The sequence below is a fragment of the Camelina sativa genome, chromosome 6, assembly GCF_030686135.1.
Source record: "Camelina sativa cultivar CO46 ecotype springtype chromosome 6, ASM3068613v1".
In the NCBI taxonomy this organism is placed as follows: domain Eukaryota; kingdom Viridiplantae; phylum Streptophyta; class Magnoliopsida; order Brassicales; family Brassicaceae; genus Camelina; species Camelina sativa.
Window position 1 is genome coordinate 28,828,250 of NC_141885.1, and position 23,578 is coordinate 28,851,827.

General features: G+C 36.9%; 4 protein-coding genes and 1 pseudogene across 14 annotated transcripts; 2 read left to right on the forward strand and 3 right to left on the reverse strand.

Moving 5' to 3' along the window:
- Window positions 1-857: 857 nt before the first annotated feature.
- On the reverse strand, window positions 858-5,795 carry LOC147943099 (serine/threonine-protein phosphatase 5-like). 6 transcript variants are annotated; one of them, XM_087455482.1, is made up of 14 exons: window positions 5,421-5,737; window positions 4,749-4,883; window positions 4,427-4,596; window positions 4,271-4,342; window positions 3,787-3,937; window positions 3,459-3,614; window positions 2,997-3,105; window positions 2,796-2,913; window positions 2,388-2,535; window positions 1,976-2,224; window positions 1,767-1,892; window positions 1,576-1,676; window positions 1,417-1,491; window positions 858-1,313 (listed from the first exon to the last, which is right to left on the reverse strand). In XM_087455482.1, exons 2-14 carry the CDS (start codon window positions 4,822-4,824, stop codon window positions 1,254-1,256), a joined length of 1,611 nt encoding a protein of 536 aa, XP_087311608.1. In that variant the 5' UTR covers window positions 4,825-4,883; window positions 5,421-5,737; the 3' UTR covers window positions 858-1,253. The 6 variants fall into 6 exon arrangements, with proteins under 6 accessions (XP_087311608.1, XP_087311606.1, XP_087311609.1 ...); XM_087455480.1 differs by having other exon boundaries at window positions 3,456-3,614; XM_087455483.1 differs by having other exon boundaries at window positions 4,749-5,009; window positions 5,421-5,560.
- Window positions 5,796-6,162: 367 nt separating this feature from the next.
- LOC147943100 (HVA22-like protein f) lies at window positions 6,163-7,370 on the reverse strand. Its single transcript, XM_087455486.1, has 5 exons — window positions 7,096-7,370; window positions 6,962-6,988; window positions 6,747-6,869; window positions 6,398-6,650; window positions 6,163-6,307 (listed from the first exon to the last, which is right to left on the reverse strand). Exons 1-5 carry the CDS (start codon window positions 7,335-7,337, stop codon window positions 6,281-6,283), a joined length of 672 nt encoding a protein of 223 aa, XP_087311612.1. The 5' UTR covers window positions 7,338-7,370; the 3' UTR covers window positions 6,163-6,280.
- A 1,568-nt stretch (window positions 7,371-8,938) lies between these two features.
- LOC147943101 (agamous-like MADS-box protein AGL5) lies at window positions 8,939-12,786 on the forward strand. Of its 5 annotated transcripts, none has more exons than XM_087454005.1 (7): window positions 8,939-9,245; window positions 9,526-9,770; window positions 11,701-11,782; window positions 11,886-12,047; window positions 12,157-12,198; window positions 12,279-12,319; window positions 12,411-12,786. In XM_087454005.1, exons 2-7 carry the CDS (start codon window positions 9,541-9,543, stop codon window positions 12,412-12,414), a joined length of 561 nt encoding a protein of 186 aa, XP_087310131.1. In that variant the 5' UTR covers window positions 8,939-9,245; window positions 9,526-9,540; the 3' UTR covers window positions 12,415-12,786. The 5 variants fall into 5 exon arrangements, with proteins under 5 accessions (XP_087310131.1, XP_087310135.1, XP_087310133.1 ...); XM_087454009.1 differs by having other exon boundaries at window positions 9,079-9,245; window positions 12,157-12,202; window positions 12,264-12,319; XM_087454006.1 differs by having other exon boundaries at window positions 9,081-9,245; window positions 9,530-9,770.
- Window positions 12,787-14,765: 1,979 nt separating this feature from the next.
- LOC104699412 (protodermal factor 1-like) lies at window positions 14,766-16,219 on the reverse strand (annotated as a pseudogene). The gene is made up of 3 exons (XR_015559595.1): window positions 16,010-16,219; window positions 15,382-15,917; window positions 14,766-15,278 (listed from the first exon to the last, which is right to left on the reverse strand). The product of XR_015559595.1 is annotated as a protodermal factor 1-like (transcript).
- A 2,958-nt stretch (window positions 16,220-19,177) lies between these two features.
- Window positions 19,178-20,782, forward strand: LOC147943102 (uncharacterized). Its single transcript, XM_087456276.1, has one exon. The coding sequence runs from the start codon at window positions 19,178-19,180 to the stop codon at window positions 20,780-20,782; it is 1,605 nt and encodes a 534-aa protein (XP_087312402.1).
- Window positions 20,783-23,578: the final 2,796 nt, after the last annotated feature.

The following is a 23,578-nucleotide window of genomic DNA, read 5'->3' on the forward strand; positions in this document are numbered from 1 at the left end:
CCGTACGGATCTAACTCAAGCATGATCCACATCACATGCCCCCCTCCCCTACCCCAAATATTAATCAAAATGGTCATAAAAGTCACTGGATTAGTAGTACGAAGCGCTAAACATCATATTAAACCTAAATCTCTACTTCCCTTGAAACAAACACTTGTCAAATTTGTTAAACACCAAGAAAATAACTTTTTTTGCTTTTGTTTTTTGTAACTGTTTTATGTAATCCACGTAATAATGCTTTCTGGATCTCTCACTCCTTTCATCAGTGCTTTACGATTTGACACCACTCTTCTATTTTCATCTCCTTTTGCTTTCTCCAGAATCCACATTTTAGTTTATGTATCTATGCATAGGATAGATATACAATAGTCACTATCATATACCATTATTATAAAACCTCATTGTTTCAGTATGCACATGGATGATAGTTCCTCAGATTACCCACATGTTATGTTTAAATACAAAGGATGGCTTTTTATGAATCTGTGATTCAGTAGTAGTTAAGTCGTTGTTAAACAACAAAGCATATATTTTGTCGAAATTCTCTGCAAAATTCATGGAGGGGGGGATTTTATGAGAATCTGCAGGTATTTTAATCTGAAACAGGCTCATGTAGAGTGGAGAGAAAACAATAGTGTTATTAGCTTTCTCTTTAGACTGTATATAAACAGCTCACCATTTGTACAATACACTCAAATCAGAGAAGGGGCAAAACTGAATCTACATGAGAATTACTGTTGCAAGAGCTCTACACTGTCGACCTCTCTGTCTTCTTTATTTGATGTCCTTGCCTGAATATTTGAATCAAACTCTATTTAAAAAAGAATCCAAGGTCTAAGAAGGACCAGACAAGAAGCTTAAGAAACCATCCTTTGATTTTTGATTCAAGAAACCATCTAAGTACAGAGAGTTTTCTGGGGTCATTTGGTCACTCTTTTGTTGAGTAAATCACAAGATTTTCATCTAAAATAAGAATGATCCATTACCCCTCTTACAACATAAGACAAAAGGGACAAAAGTTGATGGATAAGCTTAAGAGGAAGAGGGAACATTTTATCAAAAAGGAAAAAAGAAAGAAAAAACCGATCAAATCCGGATACTGTACCTTTAATTATCATGGGCTCCCTTTTATGGAACAACATGAAAAACTGCAGAAGATGAAGGAAAAAAAAAACTTATATCATTATGTTTCTGAAACACTTCTGGTCTTGAGTCTTTAGAATAGCATTTGAGTAGAAGAAGCTTTTTGCTGGTTAGTTGAACATCCTGAGAAAATTGTTTGCATATGCCATTGGCTTCACATCCGGGTGAGGCTGTGACAATATATCAAAGAATTAAAAGAGTTTTCAAATGAGTCTAAATAAATCTGTGAAACATTCACAAGAACATGCTGTGTAAGAGGTAGACTACACTCACCACTGCTGAGAATGTAACAATATTTGGCTTCATATCAGGAGCTTCAAAACGAATGAAAGCCCCCTTATTGCCCATCTACAACAATACAAATTCCATGTTAAGTAAGAACCATGTAATTCGGTGCTATTTCAAAATTGAATAAGTGAAGTTTTGAGTTACCTGATCACAGTAATTTGGGGCAGAGAAGACAGTGATGAGTTTACCGTCATGCTCAACCTCATAGCCTTCATCTTTTACTTCATGTGAGCGGACCAGCAACTCTATGACATTCATAAAAATCCAACTTAATATCTCAAGAGAATAAACTGGCGCCAGAGACCAAACCCAATAATACCACAACAACGACTAACCTAGATTATTATCTTGCAAAAACCTCTTTGTCACGTCTCCACCGAACGATAGACCAACCCCTCGCTTGCTTGGGCCTCTTCCAGGCAGAGGTTGAGGATCGCTCCACAAAAGTTCACACATTAGCCCTGAACATTATCATGATTAGACGAAGAAACAGAAAACACAATTACAGAAAAAGTTTACAGAAGACGTATATGATGAAACATACCTTCCTCTGGAGGCTCACAGAAACGGTCGATAGCTCTGATGTCTGACAGTTTCACACCATCAACACTGAACAGACCTCCATGTACCACAAAGACCTTCCCATTTATAACATGAGCCAACGGTAGGTAACAGAAAACCTCAGCAAAGAGATCCACAAATTTTTCACTCAACTTGGATCGAACCTCGCCCTCAAAACCATAAATTTTATTCATGCTCTTGCTTTCATGGTTTCCTCTGGCTAGATATATGGCTGCAAATTTTCAACAAACATGTGTAAATAGCGATTTACAATTTGATTGGGAACTTTTAACCCATCAGACAATAGTAGATCATTTAATCCTTGCCAATGATAGCAAACGCAACTAGAACTTGACCATCAAAGAATTATTATAGCAAGGGTTCAGAGAGCTTACATGATGGGGACATGCACTTGAAAGCAAAGAGTGTGAGGATGATCTCAACAGAGAATGAGCCTCTGTCCACAAAGTCACCATTGAAGAGGTATGGATTCTCCTCAGAAGGGAGGCCATTGAGCTCGAAGATATTTAGTAGATCATAGAACTGCAAAAAAACATTCACGTGTCAAAGACACAACACAACAATGACACTACAGCCCCTTGTAGTGCAAAAAGGAGCAGAAGGTTAGCCAACAAAATCAAGATATGAGAAGTAGAAAGATTCACAATAAAGTCCAATTCCAGAGATATAGTATACTGGTTTACTGAAAATTTCTACACATGTAAACAAGAGAACTGAAAGATTGCAGATTCATCTAAGAGGAGAAAAATTATACTCGGAGAGTAAGTGAAACCAAAGCTTACCTGACCATGCACATCACCACATACAGTGATATGTTTGCCATTTGGAACACTAATGTCGATAAGAGACGGCAGTGCTAGCAAGATTTGTCTTGTTTGTAAAACGATTTGATACGCATACCTACAAATATATAATGCTGACTAAGTAAGAAGAGATGATCACTGCGTTAATTAAGCTGAGTACCACTAAAAAAAAATATGTACCGTTTATGCAATGTTTTTTGGTTCTTGAAATCTTCCATCATCGTTTTCACAAAATCCAAGGAAATTTCCTCTCCCTCAATCCTAGCTCCAGAATACTGTGGCTCAACCTCTACAATGAAATTGAATAGAATATTAGAAGATTGATAAAGGGTTAAAACCTCTATAACAGTGAACATCAGTTTTCAATGAAATGCTAAAAACTACAAGCCATGGACACATTTTACTGGCAAGAGTTAAAATGTAGCAAAAGAGGTATGCCATCTTAACAGAAAAGAAAAGGAGAAATTTGTACGTCTGTGAAATGTCCACTCTTATTAAGATGGGTTTCACATCAATAACACTGAACTTTTCAATTCTCAACTGAGACTCCAAGAAAGGAAACATATCCAGGCTTTGATATGCATAAAAACGATACAGATTGATCCTAGGATGAGGATTTAACCAAAGAAAAGACACTACTACCAGAGCTACCCCACCAAAATGCCCCTAATACCACCGAAACCAACACCATGAGTATCTCAGTTGTGGCAAATCCCCGGACCGCCACCACCATTACTGCTGCAACAACTGCTGCTAAAGCCGTTTTGGTGGGCATGAACGATGATCTGGGTTTGTTCCCTATTATGTGACAATAGGTAGAAGAATGATTACTAGTCTAAAGCTACATTCAACCATTTGTCAACTACTGAATCAAAGGCATGGCATAACAGGAGACGAAAGAACCAGGGATGACAAAACACACTGCAAGCTATAAGACAACAGAAAAATAAGCAAGCAGAGTGATGAATACCTATTGTGTGGAAGTCAACGGATTCAGCTACTGAACGCCTTTCGGATACTGGTACGGAGATTGCTTCTTCAAATTTGAGTTTCATCACTGCTTTCTCACATTCTCTTAGCTTTCTTGTGGCATCGGGGTCATTAGGAGAAAGCCTTTTTACCTAAAATAAAAATAGCAGACCATGTCAGGAATACTGTAACACGAATCTCTCTCACTCAAAGACAGTCCACCACAAAACTGGATTTCCACAGATCACTATCAAGTTTCCTATCACTTGGTCACAGATCAAAACAATCAAGTTATGACCTTTTTGGGTGCCTCAAGGTACACGACTACAACATATTTTCCTTCGTAATTTGACATTTCTCAACATGAGCGGACTGCTCACTCAAAAAGTAATAAATAAGACGAGAACTATCAGATGGACAGCTAGCAAATATAGACGGAAAAAACAAAACTTAAATGGCACAATGCTCGTGCAAGAAACATTAACCTGTTGGAAATCCTTCAAGGCGTCCTTAAATTTTCCCATGGCAAGATATGCAGCACCACGCCTGTAATAGCCCTGTAAATTCAGTAGATAATCAGTGAATAAGGTTGAATAAACGTGACAGAAAGAAAAAAACAACAACTTGTCACAGAATAATACCTTAGAGTATTTTGAATCAACTTCAATGGCCTTTGATGCATCCTGTATAGCACTGCCATATTCCTCCAGTTTCGTGTGAGCAAATGCACGGTTTGCCCAATACACAGCGTTGTTACCGTTGAGTTCAATAGCTTTTGTATATAGAACAATAGCACTGGAGAATTTGTGACCTGTAAGCAACAAACGAAATTAAGTGAGCTGTTCTTAACTCAAAGCAAAAAGATAAAGAGCACATTAAAATGAGTTTAAACTGATTCCACAAGATTCTGTTAAACGCTGATTCCACAAGATTCTGTTAAACGTTTTTAATAAATATACACACCTTTGAAAGCTTCGTTAGCCTGATTTTTGAACTCCTCGGCGTGTAAAACATCAGAATTCTCATTCTTAGACTCCATGTTGTCACAGAATGAACTTATTTCTTACTGAATTCCTTAATTATCCGGTGAAGCCAGAACTGATTGCCAGAAAAGATGTAAAGTCAATATTCTCTATCTCTTCATCCCCAAATGCAGAATAACAATAATCATAATCAGCTGGAGCATTTCCTCAAAACCAATAAGTTCTACTACACCATAGGGACCTAGTTTAAGAGCTTTGTTAGAGATAGAAACACTATTCAAACTGAATCAAGTCTAAATTTTTTGTAACACAACCACCCGACTGTAGTCATGCAACGAGATTAAGCATAACAGATGAAAGCAAACTGCTTTAGAATAAAATCATGCCACAAGAACATTAATCGAATAGATAAAGAGGCCAAAAAACAAAAAAAAAAAGCAGTGAAGTTTTATATTCTCCATCGTTTTCATAAACATCACAGCAACCAATCAATCAGATTCATGGCCGTAAGAAGAAGTTCCTAGGAAAGATCTAGTAATCATACCCAGATAAGAGAAAAAGCAAAACAGAACATCAACACAAGGAAGACAGCGTCTAGGACATGTTTGTCGGAATAATTCAAACACCCAATTATCTAAGATGGGATTCATACCTAAAAACAAAGCTTCAATCTTGGCGACAGCGGGAAGAGGAAGAGGGTTGACGAGTGAGAGACCAGGTTTAAGGGAGAAGCTTCAAAGTGACCAGAGAAACCCTAGATTGAGTCAAATTAAGAGTATGCGCTTTGAATCTATTGACAAGAGGGGGGTTTTTTTGGAATTTTTTTTTTTTTTTTTAATTTTCCCCACTAATTTTCCTTTTTTTTACCAGTAAATTAAAACAACTGATAAATATGTATTATATTTCTGACGTCATATATCAAATTTTTTTTGCTATGGAAAGTTTATTTATTTCTTCGTGTGTGTGGCTATGGAGATTTGGGGCTAATAGTTTTATCATTCATGGATCTCTGAATTTAAATTTGGATTTTTTTCTTTTAAACCAAAAGTTTATTTTAAGGCCTAATCTGACTGATGATTAAATTAGCTTATCTGAGCCAACAAAGTGATTTTTTAAAAAGTTGACAAAACAAATTAATTAGGAAATAACAAAACACATATTTAATGTGTGATAACTTAAAGCAGAGGAGCATTGTTCTTCTCTACTATTTGGGTTATAAAGGGAAGTGAAGCGATTCCTGACTTCCATCTTATAGTTTGTCACAGAGTGTTGTTGTATTCTTATTTTTTATTCGAATTTGTCTCCTAATCAAATTCAGAGCCATCCAAAATAGAATCCGATTTCTTTTTTTTTGTTACGATAGAGGACGTTGCTTCTCTAAAGAAGAACACAAATTTAAACATCTATTTTTTTTTTTTTTTTTCACCGTTTATAAAAGTTTTGCTCTATACAATGTACAAACATAAAAACGAAAGAGTAATATTTTCGTGATTCTTGATCCTCCGATCCATCTCAATGCCTTCTTGTTTCCTTTTCAGCCTATTAAAACACACATACGATGAAGTTAAAATCCCAATTTTATGTATTTGATTATAATGTATACAAAAAAGATCTGATGTGTAAGTGTACCGCTTTAATTGCTTTCTCAACAGAATCCCATCCGAACCGGTCAACATAATCTTGAACCGATTTTCTAGCATCAAGACTCATCATCTGTAAAACTCTTCTCTGTTCATCTGTATAATTAGCTCCTCCCCCAACATTCATCCCAATTTTGACGTATTGTCTAACGAAATTGGAGTAAATGTAGGCTGCACCACTGAACATTGGTAGCACCAACCACATACAGAACAAAAGCTTCAAGTATGGCCAGAATGGTAGCCTACAAAATGCAATAGAACAGAGAAGAGTTTTTTAGTCCTTTATTCTGAATTCGTAACAAAAATTGATTGGGAATGTTATTAGTATATATAATTACCAGGCAAGGATCCTCCAAACGGATAGCTCGAATATTGTTATTAAGGAGTAAATGATCCAATATGTTAGCCATTGTTGATCATCTAACATTGTTGGACTCTCTATTGCTCGAAACGATGCATACCTTAATTAATCATCATATCATCCATCCATTCAGTTGTTATTACTTTCAAGTTAGTTTTTATAAACAAAGCATTTAGATTTAAATTCACTTACAGAGGATATAGAAGCATGACTCCAGGCCTGCATGCAACAAGACAAAAAAAGAAGAAGAAAGTAATGTTAAAATTTGAACAAATATCGAGTTTAATTATTTTAATCCTATATTTGAGACAAAAATTGAAACCTACCCAATGAGAGCATCAATACGTTTTGCAATCACAATAATGACACCCATTTTTTGAGTAATTCTTTTTACTCTGTCTATCTCTTCTTTCAATGGAAACTTCTCTGTGAACACAAACGTCTTTAGCACTGTGACGATGAATATATACACAACAACAGCTTGAATCTTTTTTGAAGCAAGAATCTTTGTATAAGTTAAGGCAACAAGCACAGGCAAAGAATCTCCAACCTGTTGATACGTTAGCATATGAACCCATTCCTCTTCTCTATAAGAAAAAATATTTCAAAGTAATTGTTGGTAAATTTCAGACTAATAATTAGGGAAATCCAAGTCTTAGGTTTAGTATCCCTATCTATCCCTATGAATGATACTTTGGAATATATTTTTGGTAAACAAGATTCTTTTCTTTTTTCACAAGAGTTAGTGATCAAGAAACTACGCACTAATTAATGAGGATTGGACGTATTACACAGTTTTGATTATGATATTTTGGTCCACGACTTTGTTAAATTCTGAGTAAATCACATGTCCTTCCTTTTAATTTGACGTCTTTATAGAATCTCTCTTTCTTACCCATTTATATATATACTTCTTTTCATGAAATTGACGTTCACCAGCGAACGTTTTAATTTTATCAAGATTTAACTTTTTTTGTCACCGAGCTAGTAAAAGTAATCTTTATCTAATTCATCTTTCTTACACAATGTATTTTATTATTTACCTTTTTCTTCATTAGTAGTCTATATGATAAAGACTTTTTGCCAATATGAAATTATATTATTTCACGCTAATTAGCTATCCACGAACGAGAATCAGATCATTCAAATTAATTACTAGCTAGCTTTGAAATTTCATGGTATATTTTCTTAAATTATATGCTTACCACGAAAGTCAATCATCAAAGCCCCACCAACACTCAAGTTCCTTCTTGAAATGAATTTTGCAAAATTTGAAACTTAAATTAATTCGACATGAATGTGAAAGTGTATATATATGTAGATGCTTTTGCTCGTGAATAAAAATTAAATTGAAGTAAGTACAATGAAAATGATGAGGTATGGGCAAAACACAAAAGAGTTTCCTTTCGTAACTACAATTAGTTAATGCAAATCTGAGAAAGGGTCATATGGATAATGACTATACATATGATGATTAGTCATTCGCCGTACGTGGGTTCTCTCTGCCCTCATTTAACTTTATTAGTTTCGTCTTCTCTAATTATATTGTCGTTTTATATGATGTCGTTCTTTGTCTAAATTACGTATATTAAAATAACTAATATCCTTAATATTCAAGATGCCGTTGGACTAACTTCTTGTCCAAGAATAAGACTCTCCAACATAATAATTTGTTAACACGAAACTAGTTACGCTATATACTTTTAGATTGCCATTTTTATCAAGCCATTTTTGAACACAAACAATTATCTCTATATATATATATATATATATATAACATGAATTGTGAATGTAAATCATAGTTAAATTTGAAAATTGATAATAAAAAATATTCCAGGTAAATATAATTAAAAGACGTACGTATATACTGAGTAGGGCAATAAAAAGAAAATGAGAATTAAAAAAACGATTACCAAAAAAGGAAACTTTCCAAAAGGTGATTCTGATGAGAAACAGAGCCCATACCTCTCTTTTTCCCCCAAAACATGAAAGAAAAATTGGATGGTCCTCCTTTAATGCCTGCTCTCCCCACCCAATCCAAACCCAACTCTTCTTCTTTTTTTTCCTATTTTGATAATTTCTACCACTTAAGTCTTAATCAATTTCAAATTTCAATCTAAATGCATACATAGAGAATTTAAAGGATTAGGTGTGTGAGATAAATTGGCTAAATTAATGCATGTTAGACTAATGGTCCAATTTCTTTCTTTCTTTTTTTCGTCTCTAACATTGCAGTTTGAAAAAAACTACCAAACCTTCTGTTTTCTGCAAATGGGGTTTTTATATACTTCCAAAGAAATATTCCTCTAAAAGAAAATTATAAACCAAAACAAAAAAAAAGTAAAGCACAAGCAGCAGTTAAGTGGTACTGAGATAATAAGAATAGTATCTTTAGACAAATTTAAATCTCTCAGATTTCATCAATTCCCTTCTCACTTCTCCTTAATTCTTTCTGATCATAATTTTGCAAACCCAGGTATACTACTTATTGATGATATGCTTATTGATCATCCAAGTTTGGTTATATATAAAAAAGCATTCCTTTTTATTTTTCCATTCATCAGTTTAGGGCTTTTCATCAAATACAATTTTTTTTTTTTTTTAAACCATTTATTTCTTTTAATAAAAGGGTATGCCTTTTCTCATTGAAATCTCTCAGAACTTGCAAAAAAAAAAAAGACTTTGATCTTACAAGCTTTTCTCTTACTTGTGTGTCGTGTGTTTGATTGTGTTTTGTTCATAATTTATACACTTAGCTAGGGTTTAGATAAATGGAGGGTGGTGCGAGTAGTAATGATGTAGCAGAGAGCAGCAAGAAGATAGGGAGAGGGAAGATAGAGATCAAGAGGATAGAGAACACTACGAATCGTCAAGTTACTTTCTGCAAACGACGCAATGGTTTGCTCAAGAAAGCTTACGAGCTCTCTGTCTTGTGTGACGCTGAGGTCGCTCTTGTCATCTTCTCCACTCGAGGCCGTCTCTACGAGTACGCCAACAACAGGTACATCTTTTTTAGATCTTGATTTTTTTCTAGAGTATAGTTTCGAACTTTTTTTTTTTTTTTTTTGGGTGGCTTTTTCAATCTGTATATGCTTGGTGAGATTTATAGGGTTTTACTAATTAAGTTCCTCTGATGATCAGCTTTCTTTTGAAATCCTCAGATTTAGGGTTGTTTTAAACTAGGGAACCCTAGTTTTGTATTTGGGGCAAAATTTGATTACTTTAACTTCTCTCTCTCTCTCTCTCTCTCTTTGTAAAAAAAGCTGTGAGGTCTTCCCTGACCATTAATGAGCATCCCCATACCTTATTCCAGTCACTTTTTTATTTTTCCACAAATCTTAAAAACAGCATCTATATGTATATCTATCTATGTACTAGTATGTCAGTTTCTACAAGACACTTCGATCAATTTGATGGTCCATAAAATTTTATTTCTGCAGATTGATCATTAGATTTCCATCATAGTAATGAAAAAGTAGGGTTCTTGATAAGTTATAATATTTTTTTTTTATTGGGCTATTATTATATAAAAGCTATATGTAGATTCCTTAAAAATTGATTCACTAGGGGAAGACTAGTAGGTGTTTGTCTTCTGACACTTCTCTAATGTTTTGGTGATTAATCGGTTTGTTAAATCAAGAAATTTCTTTTGGGGACAAAGCTTGCTGTTGAGTCACTAATTAATCAATCAACAAAACCAATGAAAACATAAAATTTTGACTTTTTGATTGTTATTTACTTATTTTCTCCACTCCAAGTTGGGAACTTGTCATTTCCATTATTTCTCTATAAGTTTCCAGCTATTAAACAGCTCATGTTCATTTCACCATTTTGGATTATTTGTCTGCTTTTTTAGCTAGTGATAAAAATTTTGGAATTTTTCTTATTAGTATTATTGGTTTTTAGCTAGTGGTATTAAGACTATAATGTTAAGGGTGATGTATGACTATGAGTCTATGATCTATTAGTCAAGTCTCATATCATGGATCTAAGTTAAAACTAGAAAATTTGTAGTTACAATGTGAATTTTCACAAAGACTAAAGAATTATTTTCTCACTAACTAATTAATCTATATATACATGATAACGGTGTATAATCATGACTTAAAAGTACCTTTAATTCAATTTCCAACTAATTTGATTAACAAAAGAAGAATGCATTAGGTATGTGGAAAAACGTGATTTATATGTTTATATTATCAAAAATGTAGTTGAGTTTCTTATTTCAAACATCCTCATGGCTTTAGTGTCTTACTTTTGACATTTCAAAGAAGAATGCATTAAGTATGCTGTACCAATATACTTGTACAAATATACTTGTATGATTAATTACCAAAATAATTAAAATTGGTAATTATCAATAGGAGGAATCTAACTTAACCTGAAGATCACTTATTTTTCTTAAAGCTTAACTAGTAGTGTTTTTGAACCTAATTAGGCATTACTAGCGAAAAATATAATTTGGATTTTGTGTCGTACATAAATTTTGGACACATTGGGACCAATTCCAGTTAACTAAGAGCAAATGTAATTGATCATTTTCTTTTTCTTTTTTTTCTTCTCCAGTTTGCTACTTTTTCTTTCTTTGTGCGTTTTCAAATTAGGACTATATGTAATAGATATAGGCAATAATAACTATTACTGGTCAAACAAATCATATGGTACTACTATTACTGGTCCAATCCCTCTATTTTGTCGATCGGTTGAATTTAAGGTTATGGCCGGACAATAAAGATCTGTTTCAAAACCGTTACATACGTCTCTCTGTGTGTCTTTTTTATATATCCAAAGATATTTTATAGTTTTGTGCGTCTTTGTTTTTCCTGGTGTGGATTAAGTTTGACCGTAGATTTTCATTGGTTGCATCCATTATTAGCTAATGACTGATTAAAATTTTAAATCTTTTTCCTCTGTGGTAATGTTTGGTGAAGTGTGAGAGGAACAATAGAAAGGTATAAGAAAGCTTGCTCCGACGCCGTTAACCCTCCTTCAGTCACCGAAGCTAATACTCAGGTTTAGCTTCATTATTACTTTAATGTTCACTAGTTCGTTAATTCTTCTTTAATTATCTGACTTTTTTTATATGACCTCTTGTATGAACCATGGATCGATGCAGTACTATCAGCAAGAGGCGTCTAAACTTCGGAGACAGATTCGGGACATTCAGAATCTGAACAGACACATTCTTGGTGAATCTCTTGGTTCCTTGAACTTTAAGGAACTCAAGAACCTTGAAAGTAGGCTTGAGAAAGGAATCAGTCGTGTCCGCTCCAAGAAGGTTAACAAATTCACTATACTTGATTTTCCATCAATGTCCTTACTGCTTGAGTGTATCTTTTTCACAACTCCATCTGATTCTTGCCTGTTCTGTTTGGTTTTATCTCCAGCACGAGATGTTAGTTGCAGAGATTGAATACATGCAAAAAAGGGTAAAAGTAAACCCTATCTTCCTTCACAAGTTAACTTACTCTACTTTGCAACTTCTCTTTCTGATCATCGTTCATTGTAGGAATCGAGCTGCAAAACGATAACATGTATCTCCGCTCCAAGGTTTTATATAACTCTCTTTAGCATTTTGATCATTATTATTTTCGGCAGGCAGGACAATCTCTTGATGTGCAAATTCTAAATATTTATGCAGATAACTGAAAGGGCAGGACTACAACAGCAGGAATCGGGTGCGATACATCAAGGGACGGTTTACGAGTCAGGTGTGACTTCTTCTCACCATTCGGAGCAGTATAACCGGAATTATATTCCGGTTAACCTTCTTGAACCGAACCAGAATACTTCCAACCACGACCAGCCACCTCTGCAACTTGTTTAATTGAAGTCCAACATAAGCTCTTTTCTCATGTGAGATTGATCTTATGCATATATATATATTCATGTTACACTTACTGTTAAAAACTTAAAATTGCAGATGTAACGATTTGAGAGGGACCTAATTTTACATATATTTTGACTATGTATGTTATAAGACTAATAATATACGACAAGATATCCAAAAATAAAAAGGATATCAAGCTGTAGCTAGCTTTATTGCTAGTTAGTGTATTACATATTCAAATCAAAATGTGTTGATGTGACACAAAAAAAACAAATGCAATTTCTACAACACTATTGAGATGCAGCTTGAGATGCAAAAGCTGCATACGCATAGAATCGATCCCAAGTTACATCTAACTAAACATCTTTAATTCTAAATCCTTATTACTATGGACATGGAGAGCTATAGGCCAAACCTTTTTTGCATCCTGTTTTCAGACTGCAGAGGGCAGTCTCTTTATTTGCTCTTATCAGCTGAGCTCAGACACTTTCTGATCAATGGATCAAGATCTTAGTCCAGCGTCACGTCATAAGAGATACAGGAAGGTGTGTAAGATTTTCAACAGCGAGCGGTTAGAAAGCTCCTGGCTGCCACAGATGCAGTCCCTGGATTCAAGCTCTGCAGTATATGAGACTATATTAGTCCAACGAGAGGTAGAAAGGTCTCTTAGTGGGAATATTTATAGCAAAGTAATTGCCCATTAGTACTTCCTCTTATCAAGAAAAACCTGAAACAACAGAAATGGCAGAAGATTTGAAAGCAAATGGAGCTTAGAGTCTCAGTGATGTACCATCTACCAATGACTTCAACCTCACTTACTCAATTCCGTTGTCAGCTCCTTCCTAATTAACTTAATGAAGGAGGTAATATATTCATTCTTCTCACCATAATTTATAGTAAAACCAACAATTGATTTCTTGACGCCAAATTCATGTTACAAAGCACCAAAAAATATCCTAACTTTTACTGCGACAGAGCAAGCAAACAAGCTACATGTCCTATCATTTCATTGAGTGAAAAACTATTATAGCTAAATGTTGTTTGTTGCTCTCCATGTGCTCTGGCATCTGTCTTAATCTGAGGAGATTGTTTCCAAACAAAAAAAAAAGTTTTGCCTCCTTAATGCAGGATGTGATTAGTTTAAAACAGATCACTTCCACTTGGTAAGCTCTGTTCGGAAATTTCCGTATGCTGATGAACAAATCAAGCCTAAACTAATCGATCGAACACATTCAATCTAGCATGGAAAAAAAAGGTGAAATTCTTGAAGAAACATAATTGCAGAGCTAGAACTATAGCAAATCTACTTGATGTAATGACAACTCAAATAAGTCTTTATCCTCTGTTCATACATTGATCATTACATGAAAAGATCACAATTTCAAGATTTTACTCCTTCAAGTTACTTCAAAATAATTTATTCTGAAAACAAGATGCATTGTATCAAAGTTTGATTTGTTTAATTCACTCAGAATACCAACATCCTTGGGTAAAGATAAACTTGGATAGAGATACTATTTATCAACCTCCAAAGATGATGTGTTTCCAAAACCATGACACACCAACTTAATATCATTAATGCAAATTCCAGACATTAATAGAGAGAGAGTCATTAAAGATATTAGTCATTGGTGGGTAGAACTTGGGGTTTTAAACTTGAATGCATGGAGACCATCTTGCAATATTTACTCCACAGAGTTTATTACAGTAACAGGACACCACACCACACTTCTGATATGTACTGCTTCCTTCTTTAATGCTAAATCTAAATATTTGCTCCTTCTCTCTCTTTCTCATGGACTTGTCGTTTCTGGAGTTTAATCTAGTTGTTTCCCGTTGGTGACACATCACTTAGGCCTGATTTTTAAAATGCTCATGAACAATTTAATGGAGCAGTTATGGCATTGTGTTGGTCTACAGGCATGTCAATCTACATTTGGACTTTGACTTCTCTGTACCTTGGTCTATACATTAAATTATGCTTGTCCTTTGTTCCAGTCTCTTTTAATATTTATGTTATATGATCCTATTTATAGTTTCTTGTTCGGGTTATAGATATTTTCTTCGTTTCAGTTTAAGTATTTGCTAGCGTTTCATTTCATTGGACGTTCTTGAACAGATTGAGAAACAGAGGAGCTACTAAATCTTTTTTTTAAGATCAAGAAATATTTTGAAACAGCAACATTAGATATAAAAGAGTATCCATCACAAATATTACTAGAGTCTATAGGACACTTAAAACTCTACTGATGAGCACACACATGATAAGATAATAAATTAAGGACTGGTCATGATATAAACCAACAAACAAACTGAGAAATGAGACTCTCTTAATTTCAGATTCTGGGCTGTAGACGACCTTCATTAGCAAGCTTGAAGGTATGGGCCTGCTTTGTGGCTGCCTTGTTTGAGGAAAGTCCTGCAACCGAAGTGGTCTCTAACTTGAGGGGTTGTGAAAGGGAACCTAGTGTTGACCACGGAGTTTAGCCAAGACGCTGTGCCTTCACGGTACAGAGCACCATGGAATCAGAGCGGGTGTTGGAAAGTGCCTGAAGAAGGTTCATGTGAGGATCAAACCCTGGAATGCTACTGGAGGTACTGACTGTACCAAAAGCTCCGCCAACAGTGCCCCACCAGCCAAGCAAACCCCAAATCAACGTAGGGTGGTTCCTCCAGTAACTACACAAAACAAAAACAAAAACAAAACTCATGAAGTGTGATATAGTTGATATCATCATCTGTCTTATGATGTTTTGTGTTAGAGAGAACGTTTGTCACTTACTCGCATGTTCCAGTGATTGGTGGGAATGGAGCAGGAACAAAAGGAGTTCCAGGAGTGCCTGGATCAATAATGGGAGTTGGTGGGCTTCCTCCAATGATGGGTGTGCCTGGGTCAACAAATGGGTGTTGGTGGAGTCACAACGACTGGAGTACTTGGGGGAGGAGATGAGTAATATCCACCAGAAGGAGGATTTGAAGGCGTTGGGTGTGAAGGCGTTGAAGGGTGTGAAGGTGTTGAAGGATGTGAAGGCGTGGAAGGATCGTGAGGTGGCGTCCCACAGTTACAAGGAGGGGTGTGTGATGGAGTGGAAGGAGTTGGAGTATGTGATGGAGGTGAAGGGTGAGATGGAGTTGGAGTATGTTTTGGAGGTGAAGGGTGAGATGGAGTTGGAGTATGTGATGGAGGTGAAGGGTGAGATGGAGTTGAAGGAGTAGGGTCGTAAGGTGGACTTCCACAGTTAGAAGGAGGCGTGTATGATGGAGTCGAAGGAGTTGGAGTGTAGCTTCCACCGTGTGATGGAGGAGTTCCATGTGAGACTGCATGAGAAAAGAAATGCTTAGTCAAGATTCTTATTACATCAAATGAATAAAAAAAATGTTACAATGTGTTCTGTTTTTTTTTGTCTTACCAGGGGGAGGAGTTCCTGCATTTGGGTCAGGAGGAGAGTAGTATGTTTTCGCATCCTCGAACCTTATGGAAGCAACAGAAGCAAAGAGCTGCTGTGAGAGTAAAGCAGCAAAGAGAGCCCAAATGGCTAAACTCTTCATCCCTCTCATTTCTGAAACTCACTGATGATAGACTCAAAGAGAACTTTGCAAATAGTGTTGTGTGTTCCTTGGTGGTAGAATAAAAACCGGATACTAAGGTTTATAAATAGAGGGAAGGAAGCATATACTAAAGGGTTTTTGAAAAGTTTTGAAGTAAATACAAACAGGTGGAGGAGTGTGTGGTTAGTTGATATGTTGCAGGTGCATTTACACTATCCCATTTAATACCACTGGTGATTGCAATAACACTTAGAATTCTGCAATAATATATTTTTTAGAAAAATGAAAAGTAGTATGTACTACTTAAATAATTTTTCATGCGAAGGCGTGGACGCGTATGAGAAAGCTGTCTCCCATATGAAATGATTCATCTCTCAATCCGTATTACTATTCACGTTTCAATCAATGACTCAGTAGGTTGCTTATGTTTATTGCAGGACATGTTTGCATCTAAAATGCAAAGCTAGCTCTGAGATCATGTGAAAGCTAATTTAATCCAGTAAGTTTCCACTCTTAGGACTTGAGACAGAAGAAGCAAGTGGTCATCAAGACTCAAATCAAGAATCTAGGTAGTAACGTAGACCCTTTTGTTTTGTGCTTGCTGCGCTAAGATAGCTAAGGAGATGATTAAATTAGTGGGTTACTTGACGTTAAAAGAGAAGTCAAGCAGCATTTATTACATTTAAGGTTCACTTCTCTCCCTCTCCCTCGACTTCATTTTTATGGAAAGCAAAACCAAAGATTGGATCAAAATCAATTTGTAATAGACAGTGTGTTTTTTTCAAGTTTTTTTAATTAATTAGCAAAAAATTTGGGTTTACCTTTGGCTATTTTTGATATGGTTTTCACCTAAATATATACTAGTAGTTTGCATTCAAGTGACATTTAAGTTTTGAGTAACAACAATAAGAGAGTGGTAAATAATACATACAGCGATGCCACTTGTATAGCATGTGAGATGCAGAGGTCGAAGAGGACCTACCAAAGTAACATAAAAAAATAAGATGAAACATTTGATTAGAGATTTAAAAAAGGAAAAGAGAGATAAATAAATGTAACATTGTCCGGTAGGTTTTGGTGGGTCTGAAATCTGAACCAGCTCCAATGCTTCACAAAACAAATGCACACACTTTCACTTCTCTGGAGTTGCTCCTCGATCTGGCTTCTCCAATATTTTCCGAATGTGAATACTTATTTCACCTTTAATCATTTGTAAATAATTTTTCCAGAGATGATATTGGCGATTGAGTTTTTTTTTGTTGGAATTATGACGTTTTTTAATAGATGGAACTTTTTTATTTGATTTATTTCTCTATTTTTAAAACAAATAAACTAATAAAACTCTGTACTCAACCACTTTTTCACCATTCTAGTTTAAAAATCGCCAAAGCATCTATAAAATGTTATGAATTCAGAATTAGTTGAATCTGCCAACTATTCCGCTAAGCGCTAACCATATTGACATAAGCTGGTCTGAGTCAGTTTTTAGCCTTTTAGGATTCCGACGCACTATTGACTATTGTAGCGCCCGACCGATTTGTTTGGGCCATAGGGTTACAAACTTGCAATCAATTTTGTTAATACAAATTTTTGATTAATTTCCTTTACTTATGTAGACACTAGACACCACGTGAATATTCTCATTCTTACCGGTTTTGAGAGTAATACAAGAGTGAAGAGTCAAGACTTGACATTTGAAAGTTGTATATAGTTGGTCTATCAATTCAAAACCATTGACACTTGGGAGTCAAAGATGCCTTTGGCTAGTAAAATAGATGATTGCTTTCATTATTAGGACAAATGCCGAATATTTTCATGTTTATCATTTTCTTTGTGTCTTATTGTATTAGTCTTTAAAGACTTTTGTAATGCGTGAAAGCATTAATACGAAATCGATTGTCTCGTTAATTACATGAATATACAAATATACTGGGTACTTATCCCCCAATAAGGCAACACTTCAAAATTTTAAATATTTAATAGCGTTTACAATGGTGAAGTTGGTGCGAACAAAATAGCATCGTTTGTGATGCAGCGCATCTTAGGCATTCATCTTCTATTTTCTTTTCTCTCGTGGGCTTTGTTACGTTTACGTTTATCTTAGACTTTACGTTTTCTTTTACTCTGTTTTAGTCGGTTTACAACCTAGGGTTTTTCTTTGTTTCTTTTGTATAAATATCCTCTTAGCTTAAAGGAGGAAGACAACTTTTATTGAATAATAATTCAGAGCTTTAAGCTTCTCTATTTCCTTGTTTATCGGCTATTCTTTTTGAATCAACGATCTACAAGCTTGTCTTTTGTTCGGTATTCTTTGAATCAATGACACAAGACAAACTCCTCTGTTCGGCTATTCGTGAGAATCAACGAACACAAGGTTTTCTATCAGTTACGCTGCGCCAGTTTTGGTATCAGAGCCTAACACGACCTACATCCCGTGTTAGATTCTTCGAACATGGCTCCTGCTCGCAACTCCAAAAAAACAGAGGGACGTGACGAGGACCCCTTCAACGAGTCGGCCGAACTTCGTCAAACACTACTGGTGATGCAAGAAAGCATTCAAACGACCATCGTCCAGTCCTTCCAAGCCCTAACAGAGACGGTTTTTGCACAACCAATTTCCACATCAAGGTGATGACTATGAAAGTTCGGAGGAAAGTTGTGATAACCCTTTTGCTCATGACTGCAAACCAAAGCAAAGGTATCACAAGGGAGGAGGGCGAGAGCAAGATCGTGAAGATAATCGGTGGGAGTCGAGTTTTAAACTTGATTTACCGGAGTTCCATGGTGGTATTCGTGGTGATGAGCTCTTAGATTATCTCACCGCGGTGGATGAAGTGATGGAATTCAAACATGTTCCGGAAGAGAGGAAGGTTGCTTTGGTGGCTACAAAATTCCGGGGACGTGCAGCGTCGTGGTGGACGCAGCTGAAAACAACATGATCACGTACATGCAAGAAAAAAATTGAGTCATGGGAAAAATTGTAGAAACACCTTCGACTTTCTTTTCTTCCGCAAAACTACGAACGTACGATGTACACTCGTCTACAAAATTTACGACAAGGAGCTCGTACTGTCGGTGAATATGCTGATGAATTCTACTTGCTAATCACAAGGAACGAGATTTTTGATAGTGAAATCCAATTGGTTTCTCGTTTCATTGGCGGGTTGAGACCTCAAATTCAGAACTCGTTGACTCAATTTGATCCTACAACTATTGCAGAGGCTCATCGGAGGGCGTTGGCTTTTGAGCAACAATTTAAAGCTAACACTACTTGGGCTACGACAAATCGTTCACGCAACATAGGAGGACCTAACCTCGATGGCGGAAAAAACCCACATTCTGTTTCAAGGGAGGTTGAGGCTGGAGGAGGAGGGGCAAGTACTACCCCACTGGAAGCCCAACAACCACGATGTTCTTCACGACCAAATGCATTACGTGGTTTTACTTGTGGGGAACCCGGACATCTTATGACGGCTTATCCTCAGAAAAATCGTCGGGGATTGCTTATGGAGAATTCGGATGTTGTGTGGGATGAATCGGATGAGCCAAGGGGCGATGAGGATAACTTGGAAGAAGAACGAAACGAAGGGGATACTGGGGCTATGCTGGTAGCTCGAGTTTGCTTGGCACCGGTGGTTGCTGAAGAGCCTTGGCTTCGCACTAATATCTTTCAATCAACTTGTACTATAAAAGGCAAGATTTGTCGCTTTGTTAATGATTCAGGCAGTAGCCGCAATGTGCTGTCCAAGGAGGCTGTTAAAAAGTTAGGACTACTACGAGAAGTGCATCCGCAGCCATATAAGCTTACTTGGTTAAACAAGGGTACTGATATTCGTATTTCACAGCGGGCGTTGGTGTCCTTATCCATCGGCAAGTACTACAAAGACAAAAATTTTTGTGACATTGTCCCCATGGACGTGGGACATTTGATATTGGGAAGGCCGTGGCAATACGATTGTGATGTCGCTCATAGTGGCAAAACTAATGTTTACAGTTTTGTCTTTGATAACCGACGTATTGTATTGATTCCAAATCAAGACAATATTTCTACTCCTTTGGTTCGTTGTGATCAAGACAGTGTGGGAAAGGAGGTCATGGTCTCTCAGGGAGACAAGGTGTTGTTCTGCTCAGCATCTGCCTTTGAGGAGGAGTTTCAAGACACGGGTTTTGCGGTGTTGTTGTTTTCGTCAACTCCGTCACTTGATTCTCCGTCGTTGTTGACTCCTTGGATTACGGACTTGCTGACTGAATTTGCTGATGTTTTTTCGGATGAACTCCCTCATAAACTTCCTCCACTTCGTGACATTCAACACCAAATCGATTTTATACCCAATGCATCTCTTCCCAATCGACCGCATTATCGCATGAGTCCTCAAGAACATGAAGAGTTGCGACGTCAAGTCGAAGATCTGGTGGCTAAAGGTCACGTTCGTGAGAGTTTGAGTCCTTGCGCAGTTCAAGCTCTCCTTATTCCAAAAAAGGATGGTTCATGGCGCATATGTATTGATAGTCGTGCTATTAACAAGATCACGGTACATTATCGTTTCCCTATTCCGCGTTTAGATGATCTACTTGACCAAATTGGGAGTGCCACAATATTTTCAAAGCTTGATTTAAAAAGTGGTTACCATTAAATTCACATTCGTCCTGGAGATGAATGGAAGACAGCATTTAAGACTAGAGAAGGTTTGTCTGAGTGGTTGGTGATGCCGTTTGGTCTTTCGAATGCCCCTAGTACCTTCATGAGGGTCATGAATCAAGCTTTGAGGCCATTCATAGGCAATTTTGTGGTGGTCTATTTTGATGATATTCTAATTTTTAGCTCTTCGCTTACGGCACATCAAGATCATCTCCGAGAGGTTTTACTAGTCTTACTTCGGGAAGCATTTTATGTGGCAAGACAGAAATGTGAGCTGGGGGTGGATCGTGTATTATTCCTTGGCTATGTGGTTTCTTCCGAGGGTTTATCCATGGATTTGGGTAAAGTCGAAGCGATTAAGTCATGGCCAATACCAAAGACGGTGACAGATGTCCGTAGTTTTCACGGTTTAGCGTCTTTTTATCGAAGGTTTGTGCCTAATTTCAGTTCTTTAATGGCTCTATTAACAGACTGTATGAAGGAGGGTAAATTTTTTTGGTATGTGGCGGCACAAGACGCGTTTGACGTGATAAAGCATAAGTTGACGACCGCTCCAATTTTGATACTTCCTGATTTTGAAAATGCCGTTTGAGCTCCATTGTGATGCTTCTAAATTAGGGATTGGTGCCGTTTTAAGTCAACAGTCTCGTCCCGTGGCTTACTTTAGTGAGAAATTATCCGGTGCTCGTAGTCGTTATAGTACGTATGATGTGGAGTTCTACGCAGTGGTTCAAGCCATCAAGCATTGGCGACACTATCTTGTGCATCGGGAGTTTATTTTATTTACCGATCATGATGCTCTCAAACATCTTGAGATTCAAGTTAAAGTCTCTTCTCGTCATGCTTCTTGGATTGCGTATTTGCAGCAGTTTACGTTTTCTATTCGTCATAAGGTAGGAAAGTTGAATCGCGTGGCTGATGCGTTGAGTCGTCGCCATACGTTGCTCTTGACGTTGCATGTAGTGGTTCCGGGTTTTGCATCCTTTTCGGATCTTTATGAGATGGACCCCTTTTTCAGTACTATTTTGGCTGATGTGAAGAGAGGAGTACGGTCTGATTTTACTATAACAGATGGGTTTTCTTTTCCGTGGGGTCCAACTTTGTATTCCAGATTGTAGTTTGTGTTTAAAGATGATTGAAGAGTTACATGTGGAAGGACATGTTGGTCGTGATCGCACTCTTCAGCTTGTGTCCTCGTCTTACTAATGGCCTACTTTACATCGTGATGTGGAAAGATTTGTGGAACGTTGTCGTGCTTGTCAACTTGCTAAAGGAACGACTTCGAATGCTGGTTTGTACCTTCCTTTACCGGTTCCAACTCAACCTTGGACGGATGTGAGTATGGATTTTGTTTTGGGTTTGCCTAGCACTCAACGTGGTAATGACTCTATTTTCGTGGTCGTGGATCGGTTTTATAAGATGGCTCATTTTGTGCCATGTAAACGTACTACGAATGCGGTACGTGTTGCTCAGCCGGTACGTGTTGCTCAGCTTTTCTTTCAAGAGATTTACCGTTTGCATGGTTTACCTACTTCCATTGTTTCTGATCGGGACACGAGGTTCTTAAGTCTTTTTTGGAGGTCAGTGTGGAAATTGTTACATACCATTCTTGACATGAGTAAGGCGTATCACCCGCAAACCGATGGGCAGACAGAGGTAACTAACCTTGCTTTGGGTAATATGTTGCGGTGTCTGGTTGGTGATAATATACGTTCTTGGGAAACTCGTTTGTGTCAGGCTGAGTTTGCGCATAATCACGCGGCTAACTGTAGCTCTGGTTTTAGTCCTTTTGAGATCGTTTACAGTTTATTGTTGCGAGGTCCTTTGGAGTTAACGGCAGTTCCGGATCCTCGTCGTTTGCATGGACGTGCGGTAGAATTTATGGATGCCTTGAAGATTACGCATCAGCAGGCTCGTGAACAATTGGAACTCTCTTCCCAACGCTACACGGACAAAGCCGACGTCAAACGGTGGGAGTTAGTTTTTCAACCAGGTGATAAGGTGTGGGTTGTTCTTACTAGGGATCGTATGCCTTCGCATGAATACAATAAGCTTCGGTCCCGTAAAATTGGTCCGATGGAGGTGTTGGAACGTATCAATGATAATGCTTATCGTCTTCAATTGCCTCCTCATATGAAGACTTCTAATGTGTTTAACGTCAAATATCTCTCGAAGTTTCACGGTGACAATGACGAACCAGATTTAGAGGCGAATCTTTTTCTACTCGGAGGGACCTGATGCAGCGCATCTTAGGCATTCGTCTTCTATTTTCTTTTCTCTTGTGGGCTTTGTTACGTTTACGTTTATCTTGGGCTTTACGTTTTCTTTTGCTCTGTTTTAGTCGGTTTACAACCTAGGGTTTTTTCTTTGTTTCTTTTGTATAAATATCCTCTTAGCTTGAAGGAGGAAGACAACTTTTACTGAATAATAATTCAGAGCTTTAAACTTTTCTATTTCCTTGTTTATCGGCTATTCTTTTTGAATCAACGATCTACAAGCTTATCTTTTGTTCGGTATTCTTTGAATCAACGACACAAGACAAACTCCTCTGTTCGGCTATTCATGAGAATCAACGAACACAAGGTTTTCTATCAGTTACGGATCAAATGTATCCGTATGTGCAACAATAAGGAATATTTGATAGAAAGAATTAGGTGGTTTCCAGTAATGGCTAAAACGGTCCAAAATAAATTACTCCAAAACTAGGGTAACACATATGGACCAAATTGTCTGTTTGTTTTAGCGTTCAAGGCGATCCGACCAACCAAACGCACTAATAGTCCCGATCATT

Bases quoted from the DNA above. Each gene is read 5' to 3' on its own strand.
- LOC147943099 (XM_087455480.1), bottom strand. From the start codon at position 4,824: ATGGAGTCTAAGAATGAGAATTCTGATGTTTTACACGCCGAGGAGTTC. The intron at 1,893-1,975 runs GTATGTTTCATC...GATAATGTTCAG, and splicing joins CTGTGAGCCTCCAGAGGAAG to GGCTAATGTGTGAACTTTTG. The intron at 1,492-1,575 runs GTAACTCAAAAC...GTATTGTTGTAG, and splicing joins CCCCAAATTACTGTGATCAG to ATGGGCAATAAGGGGGCTTT.
- LOC147943100 (XM_087455486.1), bottom strand. From the start codon at position 7,337: ATGCTAACGTATCAACAGGTTGGAGATTCTTTGCCTGTGCTTGTTGCC. The intron at 6,870-6,961 runs GTAAGTGAATTT...TGATTAATTAAG, and splicing joins GTCATGCTTCTATATCCTCT to GTATGCATCGTTTCGAGCAA. The intron at 6,308-6,397 runs GTACACTTACAC...GTGTTTTAATAG, and splicing joins TTGAGAAAGCAATTAAAGCG to GCTGAAAAGGAAACAAGAAG.
- LOC147943101 (XM_087454009.1), top strand. From the start codon at position 9,541: ATGGAGGGTGGTGCGAGTAGTAATGATGTAGCAGAGAGCAGCAAGAAG. The intron at 11,783-11,885 runs GTTTAGCTTCAT...GGATCGATGCAG, and splicing joins TCACCGAAGCTAATACTCAG to TACTATCAGCAAGAGGCGTC. The intron at 12,320-12,410 runs GTTTTATATAAC...ATATTTATGCAG, and splicing joins ACATGTATCTCCGCTCCAAG to ATAACTGAAAGGGCAGGACT.
- LOC147943102 (XM_087456276.1), top strand. From the start codon at position 19,178: ATGTACACTCGTCTACAAAATTTACGACAAGGAGCTCGTACTGTCGGT.